The sequence below is a fragment of the Heteronotia binoei genome, chromosome 1, assembly GCF_032191835.1.
Source record: "Heteronotia binoei isolate CCM8104 ecotype False Entrance Well chromosome 1, APGP_CSIRO_Hbin_v1, whole genome shotgun sequence".
In the NCBI taxonomy this organism is placed as follows: domain Eukaryota; kingdom Metazoa; phylum Chordata; class Lepidosauria; order Squamata; family Gekkonidae; genus Heteronotia; species Heteronotia binoei.
Genome location: NC_083223.1, coordinates 61976316 through 61993753, shown reverse-complemented (window position 1 = coordinate 61993753; position 17438 = coordinate 61976316). Strand labels below are relative to the sequence as shown.

Sequence of the window (17438 nt, the reverse complement as noted above, 5' to 3'; positions counted from 1 at the left end):
GTTGGACCAAACTGCTCCTACAATTGCACCCTCAGGCACATATGTGTACAATGGTTTCGTCACATATCTATGTCATCTTTAAATTGAACAAATATGACCTGATATCTCTAGAAAAGGAAGTTGCAACAATGCATATTTTGATTGTTAGATAGACTGGTTTATGCTGTTTGGTCAGAAGAAGTTCATACCAGGCAAACCAAACCTAGATTTGTCACCAAGGAACTGTTAGCATCTGCACACAGTACTGTTTTTTCCAGGATAAAAAGAAGCAATTTTTTGTGTGTGGACACACATACACCATTTCTAGTATATGTATGTATCAAAAGCTGTTCTGCAGCAATAGTGCTAAAAGCTAAACATTGATGGTGGGCACCTAATGTTTACTGCCTCAGTCCCCAAAGAACTGAGATGTATATCACAGGGGTTAAGGTAAGTAGATTGGTTGGCATCTAGTGATCATCATCTACCCCTGAAAAAACCTAGCAATGCTGACCAACTTTCACATTTGATTCTAATTTCAAATTTGATTATGACAGTTATTTCAGAGTTCTAACCTGATAACAGCCCCCAAGACATATTTCCATTATTTCATCAGTCAGGATGCTTGGTTTTTTTTCTGCTGAGTGAGGAATCTTATATCAAGGGTCCCCAACCCCCGGGCTGTGGACCAGTCCCGGTCCATGGCCTGTTACAACCAGGTTGTGAGTTGTATAATTATTTCATTATATATTACAATGTAGTAATGATAATAATAAGACAACATTGGATTTATATCCTGCCCTCCACTCTGAATTTCAGAGTCTCAGAGTGGCTCACAATCTCCTTTTCCTTTCTTCCCCACAACAGATATCCGGTGAGGTGGGTGGGTCTGAGAGAGCTCTCCACAGAAGCTGCTCTTTCAAGGACAACTCTGAGAGAACTATGGGTGACCCAAGGTCATTCCAGCAGCTGCAAGTGGAGGAGTGGGAAATCAAACCTGGTTCTCCCAGATAAGAACCCGCACACTTAACCACCACACCAACAAAAACAAAGTGCACAATTGTATTATCCCAAAAGCATCATGCCCCCCCCCCACTCCCCAGTGGGAAAATTGTCTTCCACAAAACTGGTCCCTGGTGCCGAAAAGGTTGGGGACCACAGTCTTATATTAATGGAAGGAGTAAAAAAATGGCCTTCTATCAAGATCTTTCATCAAGTTTGGATTCAAAGTATGACTTCATATTGTTTAACTTCTCAACACCACAAGGGGGCGAAGAGAGAAAGGACAATGGTTCACTTTACAGATCAAACATGAAAACAGATGTTATGAAGCTCATGGATCTAAGTTGCTAAAAGGTAAATCTGTTCACATGCACACCCATGATTCAGTTTGGAGCAGGGTAGAAAGGGGAGAGGAGATAAAATTCTTCAACACTGGGCTTCCTGCATTGTTACTGGTTTTTTAAAGGAAAAATGGGTCTCAAGGACATGTCTTTTTTTTCTATTTAAAATTACAACAGCAGTGTGAAATGCCCAGTTTTGAATAGTAAACTAAAGGATGATTGAAGGGCTAAATCCCCTCTCCTCTCCATGTGGCCATAATTCAAACTGGAGTCGAATGTGCATGCAGTTCACCTTTTACAGGCTGAGAGATCCATGATGTTCATCCCTCCTCTTTTAACCCTAAAGTCATGAGAGCGATATCACCAGTGAATCCATGGATGAACCTGTCTCTGTCAAACAAATGTCACCTTCTATGGTATCTCTGAGAGTATGCAAATATCTACTGCCTATAGAGTCGATATACAATACATATTAAATAAATGCCATTGTTTTGTTTTGTCAGCTTTATATTGTCATTTCGCTGCTTGCACTAACTTTATATACCTGCATTTCAGTAACAGCTTACCATGATTTTATTCATATTTACTTTAGATTTAATTTTGCTTCCCATTGGTTGCATATATGTTTGCTTTTCTTACAATGCGTTTGACATTATTACTAATTCTAAAAAGCACAGTAAGTAATATAGAGAGTTAGATATTTACCCATAATTTTTTAGGTAAGACCAAGCACCATTTAGGCTGCCTCCTTTACATCCATATTGATTCCTGGTGTCACAAGAGATCAAATTTTGGGGGGAGAGGTTGTCTGTGAAACGGCCTTTGGAATGAATTGCCATTCGATCTGCAGCAACACCTGTTTTATGGGAAATGAAGATAGAATAAGACCAGTTCATGAATGCTGCAACCTTAAGTTCCACTTTGAAGGATATAAGTGGGGACACTCCTGAGACCACCGGTCTAATATCAGTGCTCCCCACAAAAGCAATCCTAATGCCCACATTTCCTCTCCTCAGGAACTTTTTTGTGTGTGCTTAATATATTGAGCCCCTCATAAAATGTATTTTATAGAAGCATTAATATTTTAAATTAAAAGACAAAAACCAGGCCTTCTTCCTTGCTAGGAGGAACAATGAACACCTTCTGATATCTCTTTCTCTGCTTGGTGATGGGGGACCAGAATATTGTTCCCTCCGCCTCTGTAGCTACAAGGCAACTGACCATAGCAGCAGAAGCTTCTTCTTAGGAAAGGAGGAAGGGAAGAAAGAGTTGCTGAGCCTCTGATGCTCTGCTCACTGTTGTTTTTGTCTGGGAGGCAGTAGGGGGCTTCCTCCAACAGCCCTTCTGTGCCAAACTACTATGTAGTCAAAATGAGCCTAGCATTAGTCATTTGATCTAAGCCTTGAGCTTGTCTGTGTATCAGGGCTTTGATGGAGGCATCGGGAGGGGAGGGAGGTATTGGGGGGGGGGGGAGGTGATTTTACTTGGTGTTAGTCTGTAATGTTTTAAGTATTGCAAGCTGCCTTGAGACAAGAGAAGAGATGGGTATAAATGCCTTAATCAATCAATAAATAGATTTTGCAAAACTCTAGACCAAAGTAGAGATTTCTGAAAATAACGAGAGTACTCCATTGCCAGGGGCACCTGTATGTCCACAGAAAACTCACACCTCACAAGGAGGACCCATTCTAGCACATATTCGCCTGTACTTCTGTTTAAAAGGGGATGATGCCCATGCTATCCTGTCTATGGGGAGGAACAAATGCCTAGGGGCTCTTTTGGCTCATCCCTGTGCACATGGGCCCTGGGAACTCATCTTACTATTCTCTCTTTAAGAGATCTGAGAGGAAATTGTATCAAGCCACTTTATATAAACATGAAATCCGCCAGGAGAATGCCTTCCAAAATACATTACATAAGAAAAGAGTGAATCCTTTGAGACATCTCCTGGCACACAAACATTTTTTTAAAAAAATTTCCGCAAGAAGTTAACTTTTAATGAAAGGTTTTGTGAGGCAAGCACAGTCAGCCTCTTTGGGGAGAACGAGAAAGGTAGTAAAAGCAACAAATTACTTGCAGTTGAAAAAGCCCAAGATGCGGCACAGTTCCTTTGGTCGAGTGGGTCATGAATCCACCCTGGCCATTCATGCCAGGCCACAAAATGCTCCGGGAAATTTCCTTCTGTCATCAAGTTTCCCTTTAAAAAAGCAAAGAGAGAACATGTTGTTTATCTCTGTTTAGGGAGAGAGGCAGGGTATGAGCTTTCCCTATGTGGGCTCACCACACCCACAGAGGAATCCCCCAAAGGGCATAGCCTCTGTGACAGTGTGCACTCTTGGGCATGCAGCCTACCAGGTCACTGCTGAGCGCAGGCCTGCAAACACCTCTCATAGTTCTGACCAACTTGCTACTTTTACATCAACACTTCATTCATACATTGTGACCAAACTGTGATTTGTTTAGCCCATTGTGTACATATAGGGCTAGCTTCAGGGTGTCTGGCAGCTGAGGCAAGGCCCTGCCCCACCCCCACACCCTTTCTCCCTCCACCCTCGCCCCTGGCGAGGGTGAGTGCCATGGCAGCAGTGCAGCGCTGCTCATGCATCTCAGAGCACATGCGCTGCCTGGCTGCTGTTGCTCAGCCTCCTAGGTCTGTGCTTCTGAAAGCTTCCGGAAGCACAGATCCAGGAGGCTGAACGATGGCAGCCAAGTGGCACATGCGCCCTGAGGCACAGGAGCTGCACTGCGCCATCACACTCACCTATTTCCCTTGCTGAGGAGGCAAGGGCGGGGGGAGGGCCCAAATCAGTGCCCCCCAGGGCTGTGCCCTAGGCAGCCACCTAGGACTGTCTAATAGACAGGCTGGACCTGTGTACATAACAAATTTTAGTCAATATGACCAGATTGGGTACCGGTACTTGGTCTGTGCATAAACCCTGCTTGTCTGGTTCTTTCCTTTTGCATTGCCAGGTGGTCATGAGGATCACTGGACTGGATCCTACCCCATCTTACCACTCCATTGGAGGAAGAGCCACTTTAACTGCAGGACATTTCCTTGGAGGATGGTTGCATCCACTCCGGTGTTACTCAACAAACTCTGAACCCCTTCACATCATCAAGCTACTGCTAGCACAAACTGCAGTTAATAAACAACCTACAAAAGTGTATGAAATCCCAAAAGGATGCTGATTTCTTCAACTGCCTGGGTGCCAACCTGATGGAACTCTCTGCTGAATAACATCCATGCATTGTGGAACCTAACGGAATTCCACAGGGCATGTACAGCAAAGATGTCCCACCCAGGTGTATGGTTGAGGACAGTGATGGTTTTCCATCCGGTTGGCTCTCCTGTTTTTCCCGTCTTCCTTCCCATGAGGCAGTGGCATATTCCTGGTAGTCTTATTGCCATCTGTTACTTATAAGTCTAGTTCCTGTTTTAGTAATTGTAAATGCATATTATGAATTTTATTTTTAAATATGAATTTAAATGAATACACCACCCTGAGCCGTATTTTATAGGGAAGGGTGGTTTTAGATTTTAATTTAATAAATAACTTCTTATGCTGCAAGTAACTTGAATTTAATCACACCATGGTGTATTGTGGCAGCCTGAGCTTGTATTCCTTGACCAAGTGGAAGAAGAAGAAGATTATATTGGATTTATATCCTGCCCTCCAATCCAAATTTCAGAGTCTCAGAGCGACTCACAATCTCCTTTACCTTCCTCCCCTACAACAGACACCCTGTGAGGTGGGTGGGGCTGAGAGGACTCTCACAGCAGCTGCCCTTTCAAGGACAACTCCTGAGATAGCTATGGCTGACCCAAGGCCATTCCAGCAGGTGCAAGTGGAGGAGTGGGGAATCAAACCCAGTTCTCCCAGATAAGAGTCCGCACACTTAACCACTAAACCAAACTGGCTCTCTCCTGTAGGGGCTCTACAATGGAGGGGTGGAGAGGGTTGAATGGGAAATTCACCAATGGGAAATTATCAATGTACCAATGGGGCAGATGCAGAAGAGATTCAGTAATGCCCCACGAAGATCTGGGCCTGAGAAGGGAAAGATTTTATTCAGTGTAATTACATTCAAACACACCTAAGCACAGAGGGAAACTGTTTGGGCAGGCCCAGGCAACAACATGGAATTGAACTTTCAGAAGAAAATGAAATGTTATTCATGACAGGGGATGGTAAATGACATGGCTGATTTTTTTAAAGATCACTTTTATTCCTTAAAAGAAATAGGGAGTCATGGTCATTGTTACTAACATTGGTCTGAGAAAGGAGCATTATTTTTGCAAGTTAGAGTTTGTTTGCCTGTCCCAGTGAGTAGACCTGACACAGCCTTCAGGGCAGAGTGCAGCATGATGAGAAGATTCCATTCAGTTTTTTAAAGCATAGCATTAGGACAACAGCTGAGGTTATTTGTGGTTTGAAAAGAATGTTTTCTTTTTAAAAAAAAAAATGGAAACCTACTGCAATTGGTGTCATGTCCCGTAGGGCTGGAGATGGGGGAAACGTGCCAAGACGATAACTGAAACCTTCCTGCAGGCTCATTCCCCAAAACTGGCTGTAGTTACTCGCTTTCCATCTGCCTCACAAATACAAGAACAAAGCAAACCTCTCATCATTGCATTGCTCCAACATTGCAAATGTTCTTGCATTCATTCCAGTTCTTAGATCTTGCCTGTTTTATTATTTGAATTTTCCTTCAAAGTTTCCCTTATTTAATGTTAATATACATATAAAGAAGGTATTTTTTTTCTCATCACTGTATTTGAAATGTGTGTAATTTCTGCTTCCAAGGTCTGGCTCACCAAGGATTTCCTTGACCATCTCTCCATGCCTCTCTCTCCATCCCATTACAATTTATAAGTTATATGGCATATACAGAAACAAATTAGTTAAGAACAGAATTCAAAGCCATAGTCTCAACTAGTAGCGTCCTATACATTTCTACCAATTTGGGTCCATGGCAGAATATAAACATTCATGTCCCTAAAAGAAAGAATTAATGTTATCACCTCTTAAATATTGTTTTGACTCAACAGTTTTATCACTGTATCTGAGGATGTGTGCTTGTACACAAAAGCTTATACTTTGAATAATAATAATAATAATAGATTGGATTTATACCCTGCCCTTCACTACCCAAAAGAGTCTCAGAGCAGTTTACAATCTGCTTTTCCTTCCCCTCCTCACAACAGACACCCTGTAAGGTAGGTGGAGCTGAGAGAGCTCTGACAGAAACTGCTCCTGAGAGGAGCAGCTCTGTGAGAACTTGTGACTGACTCAAGGTCACATCAGCAAGCGCATGCAGAGGAGTGGGGAATCTGACCCAGTTCTCCCAGATAAGAGTTTGCATATTAAACCACTGCACCACATTGACTCCCGACTTTGTTCATCTTAAAGGTGCCACTGGACTCAAACTTTGTTCTACAGTTTTATCATCAATATTGTTTATTTTCTTTCATGAACTCTGGTGTTTTGTTTTTTATCTGTTGCTTTAAAATTATGATGAAGTGTGGCAGGCAGGGGGATGGTTACTTTAACACCCACATCAACTCATGGTAATTTCTCTCCTTTCAAGGCACAGGTGTTGAATAAAATACTGCACTACCTTGTCATCCCTTGACTTGGATAGCTCAAGCTACCCCAATCTCATCAGATCTTGGCTGCTAAGCAATGACAGCCCTGTTTAGTATTTGGATGTGAGACCATCAAAGAATTCTATGAAGAGGCAGGCAATGGTAAACCATCTCTGAAAATCTCTTGGCTTGAAAATCCTTCGGGGTTCCTATGAGTCAGCTGCAACTTGATGGCAAAAGAATCTCATAAGTTAATAATTTATAATTAGTATAAGTTATCAGCTAACAGTACATGGAAGTATAGAGAGACACTCTTAGAAGATCAAGTTAACCATAGCCATGGATATCCACCCCTGAGTGTTCAAGCTGCTAAAGTATTTCTATGCAAACAGTGGACCACCAAGAATTCACAAGGAGCATCTCCTTCCCCCCTCCTCCTGTTTCTTCTTTCCCTTCCCTAACTGTCCCCATAGCCTCGCCTTTATTTCTTCTTCCTTATGTCCTTTCCATCCACTAACCAATATATATTTACCCCCTCCATCTTCAGCTTAGCCTTCATAGGCAGCCTCTCCCTGGGAAAACTCTAGTCAAGTTGTCCAGTGCCAGCTGAGCCTGGCCTAGTTGCAAGTAGGGAATCTGCAAGGACTTGCGGGGTATCTTACTTTCCCTCATATTCCTCCCCCAAATGATTTCCTCCTTCCTGGCAGCCCTCAGGTCCATATCTTTTCCTTCTTCTTTCTCTCCACTGTACCTGCCAGGGGTGGAATTCTAGCAGGAGCTCCTTTGCATATTAGGCCACACACCCCTGATGTGTGGCCTAATATGCAAATGTGGGCCTAATATGCCAATCTTTCAAGAACTTACAAAGCTCTTTTTTGTAAACTCTTGGAGGATTGGTTACATTAGAGGTATGTGGTCTAATATACAAAGGAGCTCCTGCTAGAATTCCAGCCCTGGTACCCGCCCACCATTGCAGCCACCCAGTTTCACCTAGATTTACTATTATTTTCATCATAGATATCCCTCTTTTCTCCTCAATGGGGACCCAAAGAAACCTACATAATTCTCCTCTCCTCCATTCTCCTCATGACAGCCCTGTGAGGTAGGTTGAGAATATGTCACAAGCACAAAGTTACCCAGTGACCTTCTAAAGCAGAGTGTGGATTCGAACTTGGGTATGGCAGTTCTTAATCTGACATGCTAACCACTACAAAACACTGATTTTCATAAGGTGGCTCTGTTAAACAGTAGTCAGCAGCCAAGCATGCAAGGTGCACAATGCCAAGTCACACAGTGGTTGCTGTCAGGCCAGGCCCCATGAATTATCTCTCAAAGGCCAAAATACCTTGGAAGGGGCTTTGCCCCTCTGTAGCAGAGGGGCTCAGGGCTCACTGCCCTCCTGCACAGAGTGTGGCTACAGCACAGTTATGTGAGAACCTTGCCCCCTGAGCCAGCCAAGACCCCCTTGGATAGTAGGGTCCCCTTATTTTGGACTTAGTTGATTTAATAGGCACCCCTTTTACCGCCAGTACTAAGGGGATCTGAAACTTGGGGAGTCTCATAAAGACACCTGGGTACAGCTATGGCATTGGAAAATCCCAGGAAAGAAGATAATAGTTGTGCTATTTAGAATGGGATTAAGTGCCATCCCCCCAGCTCAGTGGCATATCACTCTCAATAGCAAAATACTTAAGCAATGGAGACATCATTCAATATGCTGGCATACCTCAGAGGTGTCTGCCAGCTCAATGAAGTTGCTATTTCATTAACTCCCGGTTCCTCTTTCCCTTTTTTCACTCCATCATAAGGAGCACTCAAGTCATTAATTTGCCCATCATCCTATTTCAGAAGGTATCTTGACTCCCCCATACTTTGGTGTCCATTGCAGATCTGGCTCACTCCAGCCAAATTGCAGTATGCTAATCATGTCACCTCACCCAGGCTTTTTGTACCCATGCAAATTTGGCTCACAATAGCTCAATCAGGATATTTCCCCCAAAATGTTAATGCCAAAGTCTGTCAGCCATTAACTTTAAAACAGCCAGTGAGATTAAAACTTTTTAATATGAACCCAATCCAAAGCCAGGACAACTAAACCCCACCTACTCTTGGGATCTTCTCTCCATAAAAGAAGGACCCCATGCAATAGCAATTGGTTCCTCAGAGCCCTGATCCACATCTCTGCTGGTCAGAACTCTGGTTTCCTACTGAGAACCCCTGCTGCACTTCACAGGCCGTTCTCCTCACTCTGCTCCTTGGACCTCAGCTGTGTCTGTCCCTGGATTTCTCTAGACCTCAAGGCCTGGATTTAAGGTTGCATGTCCCTTCCCTAAAACGTTGCAGTTTCTTTTCTACCTTTTATAACTGTGCCTGCGTATACATTTGTGATTACTTATGGAATCGGAGTACTTTTAAACATTTTTTTGCTTTTTATTTTATTTTGTATACAATAAAGCTATCTGTTTGTGTTGGCAATTACTCTACCTCACTCTCTTCATTTTTGGGGGGATCTCCCTCTCTATATCCACCCTGGTATACACAGTCCACAAGGTCCTGAGGTATTCCTCTCTGGAACCCCTTTCAAAGCTAATTTCCCCTTCCCAGGGTCCAGTTTGCATAATAGTTAGAGATCTGAAGAACACAGGCAAGGAAAAGACAAAAGAAGGTGGCTGTCCCATAGGGGGTATATGACCAGGCAAGAGCACCCATCAGAAGAGGCTGGCTAGCGGTCTCTGCCCCCCATGGTGGAGAAGGAGTGTTGCTAGAACTGCATGACTGTTGAGTCCAGTGGGTAGAGGATGGAATAAGAGGGCAGGTCCCACTCCTGTGTTAGAGCTGAGCCAGAGGTGGTTGGCAACACATGCATGCAAAGAGGGAGTAGAAATGACAGAGTGAAGTGAGCTGCCTGTGCAAATTTGTAAAAAGCCCAGCTGGCCCAAATAAAGCAGAAGTTCTCCAACAATATGAATGCAGTGTGCATTTGGGAGGCGGTTGCCCATGGAAGGCAGACTCCCAACCAGCCTGCTGAATCCCCCAACTCTACAAATAGCCTGAGCATGTGCCATGATCCTGCCGACCATCCCCCAACCCTCTCCTTGCCTTTTCCTGACAGAAATAAAGGCTGGAAGGCTGGCAATACGATTATGGTTTCCTAGCCTAATGGCCACTGAAGATATTTGTTTCTTAAAGTTACAGGTTCAGCTTCTATTATGTGGGAAGGAAGATTAAGCCTGCGGTGTCTGGGGGGGGGGGGGATACATTTCAGATTTTTCTGCAAATGTAGGGCATTTTTCAGGTTTGTAGAAAGATCTTTCTAGTCTGTTCCAGGCTCAGATTTTTCCATGTTGAGAATTAGATATATTTACAAGCAAAAACCTGTAAGAAATTGTGGTGCAAACTTTCTTCTCCCCCACTATTTCCAAATTTTCTCTTCCTTCCCATCCATCAGCCAACCAACCTTTATCTTTTTTGTGTGTGCCCTACCCCCGACAACCTCTGTCCAAGGAAAATAATGGCCCAAGTATATGGTGCCAGTTGCCAGGGTAGGCGCAATAGGGAACCTGTGTAGGTATTATGACCCTACCAACCAGTTCAGAGACTCAGACTTGGAATCCTCAGGGGAAAAGACTGAGGAGCTGAGGCCACCAGCCAAGTAGGACCAGCAGGACCACGAAGAGCCTAACATAGCTGAGGCTTCTGCTGACATTGGTCCAGCAGCACCAGAAGCCATCCTGCCTGAGCCTGCAATAGAAGGATGAAATAGTCACCAAGGCTCTACTAAGCGGGACCTGAGCCCATAGACTTCAAGGGGACATCTCACTCTGCAGGAATGGCAATGGCAGAAGGCCTGGGTCAAGGTAGCCCAGAGAAGGCAAATTGTTCAAATGGCTCACACAACCCCATCCTGAAGCCAGAGAATGAAAACAATAATTCTTTGCAGGATCTTGGCCCAAGGACCCCGCAGCAGGAGGAGTTCAACACCTGTCAGCATGGCAGCTGAACCTGATCACTTTCCAGCCTTTTAAAGCCAAGACTTGGGAAAGCTGCCTTGCTGGATCAATTGGTCCACCATGTGCAAGCTTGTGTGAGCCTCAACTTCCTACAGGAAGTGATATGGGCACATTGGTGATATGGGGGTGAGATGCTCTGGTTTTGGGCAAAACTGTGTTTGAACGTAATTCTACCATATTGCTCAAAAAATAGAGTGTTGCCCCGATGTCACTGATGTGCCTACATCACTTTGTGGTTACACAGGCACATCGTGCTTATTTTCTGCCTATTGGGGGGGGGAGGTGTAATTCCTACCATGGAGAGGAACACCCCATGGCCATTTTCCCCCACTTTCTGATAGCTCTAAAGCAGGGGGGGGGACTCCATACCAGGGGATCCCTCACCCCCAGTTGGGGATTGGCAACTCTACTAGTGAGTCCTCCCTCAAAAGCTAAAGCAGTCCTGAAAAGGGCTCTGTTAGTAAGCTCTAACAAGTGCACAAAGCATTGCCTACAAGCAGAATGGCAGCTATTTGCATCTCATTAATGCTGCCAAACAAGATTCTTACCCATGGCTCCCACTGTTGATCTGTTTAATTAAACTGGGCCTCACAAGGCATGTTTCATCTGAACATATCCAATGACTGTTTATGCACTTGCTGAAATGAATAGAACAGAAAATTAAATTGACAGAGATAATCACACCAGACAAACAGCTTGTTCGTGGTCCTGAAATTTCTGAGTTGGTGTTTATTTTCATGTGCAGCAAAACCATCCCCTCCACCAGAAGCATTTTTAGCACTGACATGAACAAGCAGGAAGGAAAGAAGAAAGGATGCTTCTTATTGGTTTGGGAGCTGACCTATGAGCTGAAGCCACTCTGGGAAGCAGAGTCCTGGACTGTTATTATATATACATGAGTAACCTTCAGTATAAACTCCTGTAACATCCTAATTAGGCTGGTTGTCCTTAAATTCCCTCTGGTTCAGAATGTAGCGGCTGTCTTGACTGGTGGGAATAAGCCAAAGGGAATACATTGAGAAGGTTTGTGATAAAGGTCTTAACTTCATTCCAGCTGGTTTCCAGGCAAAAGTTAAGGTGCTGTTTTTATCATTTAAGTGACATGGTTCCAGGGTGTCTCAGAAAATTCCTCTACCTATATAAGTTTAACCCCTACCCCACCACTCTGGGAACTCCAGTTATCAGGTGGGCCCTTTATCTGAATGCCAGCATCATGTGATGGTGTTAACAGCTTAGATGCCTGACACAAGGGGTAAGGTAGCCCCACCTGGATGAAACTTCCTCCTTCCAGTGGCTCAAAAGGCTCCATGGTTTGGGTTTTTAGGAGGCTGATTTACTTATTTGTCTGCAGGGCCAGCACATGGGGTTCTGCCGCCCATGGCAGAACCCCGACGTGTGCCCAACTCCCCCCCCCAAAAAAAAACTTTTTGCGCATGCACAAAATCCATGCATGTGACATGATGACGTCACACAGAAGTGACATCATCACATCAGTTCCAAAAGTGTCATTATTTCTGGGCACTGAGGGGCCAGGGGAGTTCCTCCGACCCCTCTGCACCCAGAAACAATGTGACACTTTCAGTCCTTGGTGCTCTCTAAGTTCGGAGAGCGCCGAGGACTGAAAGCACCATTGGTTTTGGCCGCTGAGGGGCCGGGGGAGTTCCTCAGACCCCTCCGTACCCAGAAACAACGCCCCCCAGGGCCGGTGCCCCAGGCAATTGCTGAATGTGGCCTAATGGACGTGCCAGCTCTGTTTGTCTGACAAACATTATTAAGTCAGACTTTACAAGGTTTTGATGGAATCTACCACTATTATGGATATGAAATTGCTTCCTAAGTTGCTTTCTGTTTTTAATGAGTTTTATTGTATTGTGGCAGCTAGATCTGCCTGGATTCCCCCCCCACACAAGCCAGCCTGAAGGTTTTATTTATTTATTTAATTCATCTATGTTCTGCTTTTTTGCACTTCATTAAAGAAAGATAAAATCTAGTCGACATGAACCAAATCCTCAGTTGACCAGCCACTGGTGGTATTTGTTTGCTCAAGATACCAACAGTGATAAAGCTGTAGATCTCTGATCAAAATCCTATTCAGAGCCCTGCCTGGGATTTCATTAAGCAACTGTTAATAAGCACTTTCCTCTAGGCTGGCTACTGAGTTCCTCCTGTGCTAGTCTTGCAAGGAGGATAATTGAGGGAAAGCAAGTTATGCCAAATACTCAAATCGTTTGTATATTAAAAAAATAGCAGCATATGCTGTTTGTCAGGATGAGGCAGAAAATCACAGTGGCACAGAACAATCTAGCATCCCACACTGCTTTTGTACAAAAATGACTTGAGGATCTAGTATAGCACAGCTTCCTCCTTCAAATCCTCCCCCACCACTCTTACTAGAGTAAATACTCATGCAGCACCAGTCCAGATCAAAGCATCCTGCGGCTGGGTCAGCAAAACTATACACACGCATGCACTTGCAGAAGACAGACTGTGCAGGTGCAGCTGCACTGTAGACAACGGAGCGGGCAATCTCTTTAAGTATGTATCTGTAATTCAAGTCATTAAAAGTTGCGAATGAGAGTTATCTGCCAAGCTTCTTTAAACTGAAGAAGTTCCCTTTGTTCCTCTCTTGGCTATTACCAGGAGTTGCAGTTGTCTTTAAAGGTCACCCCTTCACCATAATGCCGTCCATCTTTGGAACAACCTGCCAATATAATACATAGTTGTATGTATAATACATAGTTGTATAATACATAGTTGTAAAGACAGAGAAAAACATTTTGAAAATCTTGTTTGTAGCTAAATAGTGCAATGTTCAGTAATTTTTAAAAAAATGTTTCTGCATCTATGAACCTGATTAATAAATGAATCGTGTTAGCCAAATCCAGAAAGATTTTCAGAATAAATGCTCTAAATGGTCCTTGTAATTATTGCTTTCCAGTCCGTCTTCTTCTAATATAATTATTCACATTTCTACAAAGCTTTAATGATCCCTTATCTGCTTGCCTGAAGTGTTTATGTTCCGTACTTCACTTACACAGAGCATACAAGCCCCATAAGAATGAAATGAAACATTGAACGAAACAAGTATTTTGTCAGCAAATTCTAAATATATAAAATTAGACCTGCATTAGTTATAACCTTCAGTCCTATCCAAGCAGAGTTATATTCTTCTAAGCAGGGCCATAGTCAGGATTTCAAGTTTGGGGGGGGGGGGGGCACACAGCAGAATTGTTGTTGGGGGGGGCATGGGACCAGGGGGACTCCCAGTTTGGGGTCTTGGCACCATAATCTGTTTTGAGTTCTGCAAGCTAACCCCCCTCACCTGGGCAGCCACAGCAGCTCTAATCCTGGGAACAAAGGAGACACCCACCACCCCCTTTCTTCTCTGCCTCTCTTCTGCACAAATGCAGTGCAGTGTAGCATTGCCTGCTGGCCAGGTAATGGTTCTAAACTCCACTTCACCACCTGTCCAGCTATTAAACTTAAGCTTAATCCCAACAAGACAGAGGTATTACTGGTGGATGGAAGGTCTGACCCCAGATTTAAACTGTCGGCTGTTCTGGGTGGGGTTGTACTCCCCTTGAAAGAATAAGATCATAGTGGGGGGAGGGGGATTTGAACTTAGCCCTCCTGCTGGATAAGCATGTGGCCACTGTGACCAGGAGTTCCTTTTAGCAGCTTTGATTGGTTAGCCAGCTATAGCTCTTCCTGGGCAGGAAAGATCTGGCCACAGTGGCGCATGCTTTGGATACATTGGGATTAGATTACTGTGGTGTAGATCTGACCTTGACAATTATTTGGAAATTTCAACTAGTGTGGAATGCTGCAGCCAGGAGTGGGTTACAGGAATCATATTACTCCAGTCTTGACCAATCTACAGTGTCTCCCAGTTTACTTCTGGGCTCAATTCAACATGTTCTTGATCCTCAGTGACCTATATGGCTTGGGTCCAACATACGTAAAAGACATTGTACTCCCATACAAACCTGCCTGACCACTACAGTCATCTTTGGAGGCCCTGCTTTGGGTGCCCTTGCTTTCTGAGATTAGGTGGTGGCCACCTGGAAGAGGGCCTTTTCAAAACTCTGGAATTCTCTCCTCAGGGAGATTCATCTGTCCTCTTCTGTTGCCCTCTTCTGTCTGTGGGTAAATACTTTTGTTTCATTTGGCAATGAGAGTGTTTGGTGGGGAGTTGCTTTTAATGGTTTGAAAATGGGATATTATGTACGGTATGTTTTAAACTGTTAGCTGCCTTATGAGGATAGAAAGGCAGGACATAGCATTGCGTAAAAATAAATAAGTAAATAAAACAAAACAGATCTCCACAATGAAAAGAAGGGAAAGAAAGTTGCCCATAGGATTCTTCAGCCAACAGCCTAGGTCTGATTCTGTCCTGATGTGACTTCAATTAGACTTCAATGAGAGAAAACCTCCCACCACTGGTTACAGTTTAATACCTTCCAGTGGCTTTACTTGGCAAGGAGGACATCTTGGCAAGAGAGAGAAAGAGTAATGATGGTGCTTGGCTGCTATTTAACCAAAAGGAGCCAAATGCAATTTGTACTCAGTGGGATTACTCTTTCTTGGGAAAATACTAAATATAAAGAAAGGTTCGATCATGAAAAAATTTCCTGCTAACTTTTCTTTGCTTCTCATCATGATCTTCCAGTTTGAACAGAATGCTTCTGGGCATCTATAGTTTTCTCTGTGCTGCAATTTGAAGTTAAAAATTTAATTCCCCCCCCCCCCACACTGGAGATTAAACTTCACTGTTGAAATTGACAAGAAATAAACTAAAGCTCGTTACTCAGATCTTATGCAAACATCTCTTCAACAACAGTGCTGAAGTGGAAATATATCACTGGATGGTGAAGCTCTTGTCACCCTTCAGAGTGTCAAAAAGTGCTGGAAAATGCAAGACGCTTTAAAGGCACACCACAATGGAGCTACAGTACCTCCAAATGCAGACTGTAACTCAAGTTTGGCACTATCAGTGAATTTTTAAATTAACTTTTTCTTTGATTTGGGCACTAAACAAAATAGTCCTGGACAATGGTTGACACCTATATAATTGGAAGACCAAAGAGCTATAAGTAAAGGGCCTATTTATCAAGAGGGAGTACTTATCCTATCCCTGACTCTTCCACCCTTCTCACAGTAGCTCAGGTATGTCACCCAATGGTGTATTTCCCTTCCTTTGTCCATCTACATAATCAGCCAGTTCTCCCTAGTACCTGCCCAATTTTCCATTTTGTTCCTCTCCTGTTTAAGAGGAACCTCCCCTACTTTTGCTCCTCACACACTCATCTGCCCAAGAGTCCCTTTCCAACCCCACAACCACCGCTGCCACTACCTTGCCAATTTACCATCTTCTTCCCTCTTTTTACTTATCTGTCCAATAGTCCAGTTCTTCCCTGGTCACCTGAGCAATCACTCATTCATTTCTACCTCACCCCAGCCATCTATCCAGTTCTCCCTTCCCCAGTCTGTTCATCTACTTTCTCTTCCTTTCCCCCCTCTTCTTCCTCTAGCACCCTGAATTGTACCCATGAACAGATTCTGCTGTTTACTTTTTATTTTCATATTTTTCCCCCTGCAAACATCTGCCCTACCCCTGGGTAGTACTCTCCTTTGAAGATTTCTTTAACTGCATGGTGGCATCACCCACCACTATTTGATATTGGATGTCATTCGTGACTATGGATAGTTGAGTAAATAATCATTCCCTTATGTCAGAGAGGAACTAGAAGCAGCTGACATAAAATCCATACCAATTTCTGAAAGCCAACTAAACTGCTTTAAATTTTACAGCAACATGAGAAACTTCTTCTTTAAACCCTCCACCCTACTAGAATCTAAAAAAATCCAAATGCAACACAATATCATGAATTTTTGCAAGCTCAAATATTATCTCTCTTGCATGATCCTACAATCTCCTGCAGCTTAAAAAAATTACCTAGTAGCATTTGCTCCATAGCTTTCCAGAGAAGATTTATGTCTCATCAGTCTTGGGCTAATGCTGAAGCAACTTTGAAAATCACTAATAGGCAAATCACCAATGTTATCTTTTCTGTTTCCACCAGCAGAAAGCAGAGAGCTATGAGAAGATTGCCTCTTCCCAGTTGGGCAAGCTTTTTAACACTTACCCCCTTGCTGTAATGGGAGTGTCCTTATGTGTGCTGGTTGCCTGGTAGGACGTCCATAGCAGGTAACCCAGAAATCAGGGCAGCAGTCTATGGAAGCAGGAGACCCCGAAGTACAGAAGGCATCACAGTAGCATGTGGCATTTCTGGCATTATACTGAAAGTTGCAGCCATCATCCCTGCCTGGGCAGCAGCCTCGTAGTCTACAGTAACCTCCCCTGGATACTGTCCTTTTAGGTCTTCCTCTTGCAGAATTACTGGCATCTTCCCCAGGATAGTCTTTTCGCAGCAAATTACATCCAGAGACAAATTGCTCCATTATGCAACCCAAAGTAGCAAAGTAACATAAGATTAAAATCTGGAGCTCGAGCCACAT

The 17438-nt window shown here is 43.7% G+C and overlaps 1 protein-coding gene across 1 annotated transcript in view; it reads right to left on the bottom strand.

The window, feature by feature from the left end:
* TINAG (tubulointerstitial nephritis antigen) overlaps nt 1-17438 on the bottom strand; it is a 56554-nt gene extending 39116 nt beyond the window's left edge. Inside the window, exons 1-6 of the mRNA XM_060258296.1 lie at nt 17066-17438; nt 13557-13620; nt 11468-11557; nt 5798-5912; nt 3396-3519; nt 2028-2178 (exon numbers count right to left, since the gene is read on the bottom strand). Coding sequence (XP_060114279.1) covers nt 2028-2178; nt 3396-3519; nt 5798-5912; nt 11468-11557; nt 13557-13620; nt 17066-17438 — 917 coding nt within the window. The remainder of the gene's footprint in view (nt 1-2027; nt 2179-3395; nt 3520-5797; nt 5913-11467; nt 11558-13556; nt 13621-17065) is intronic.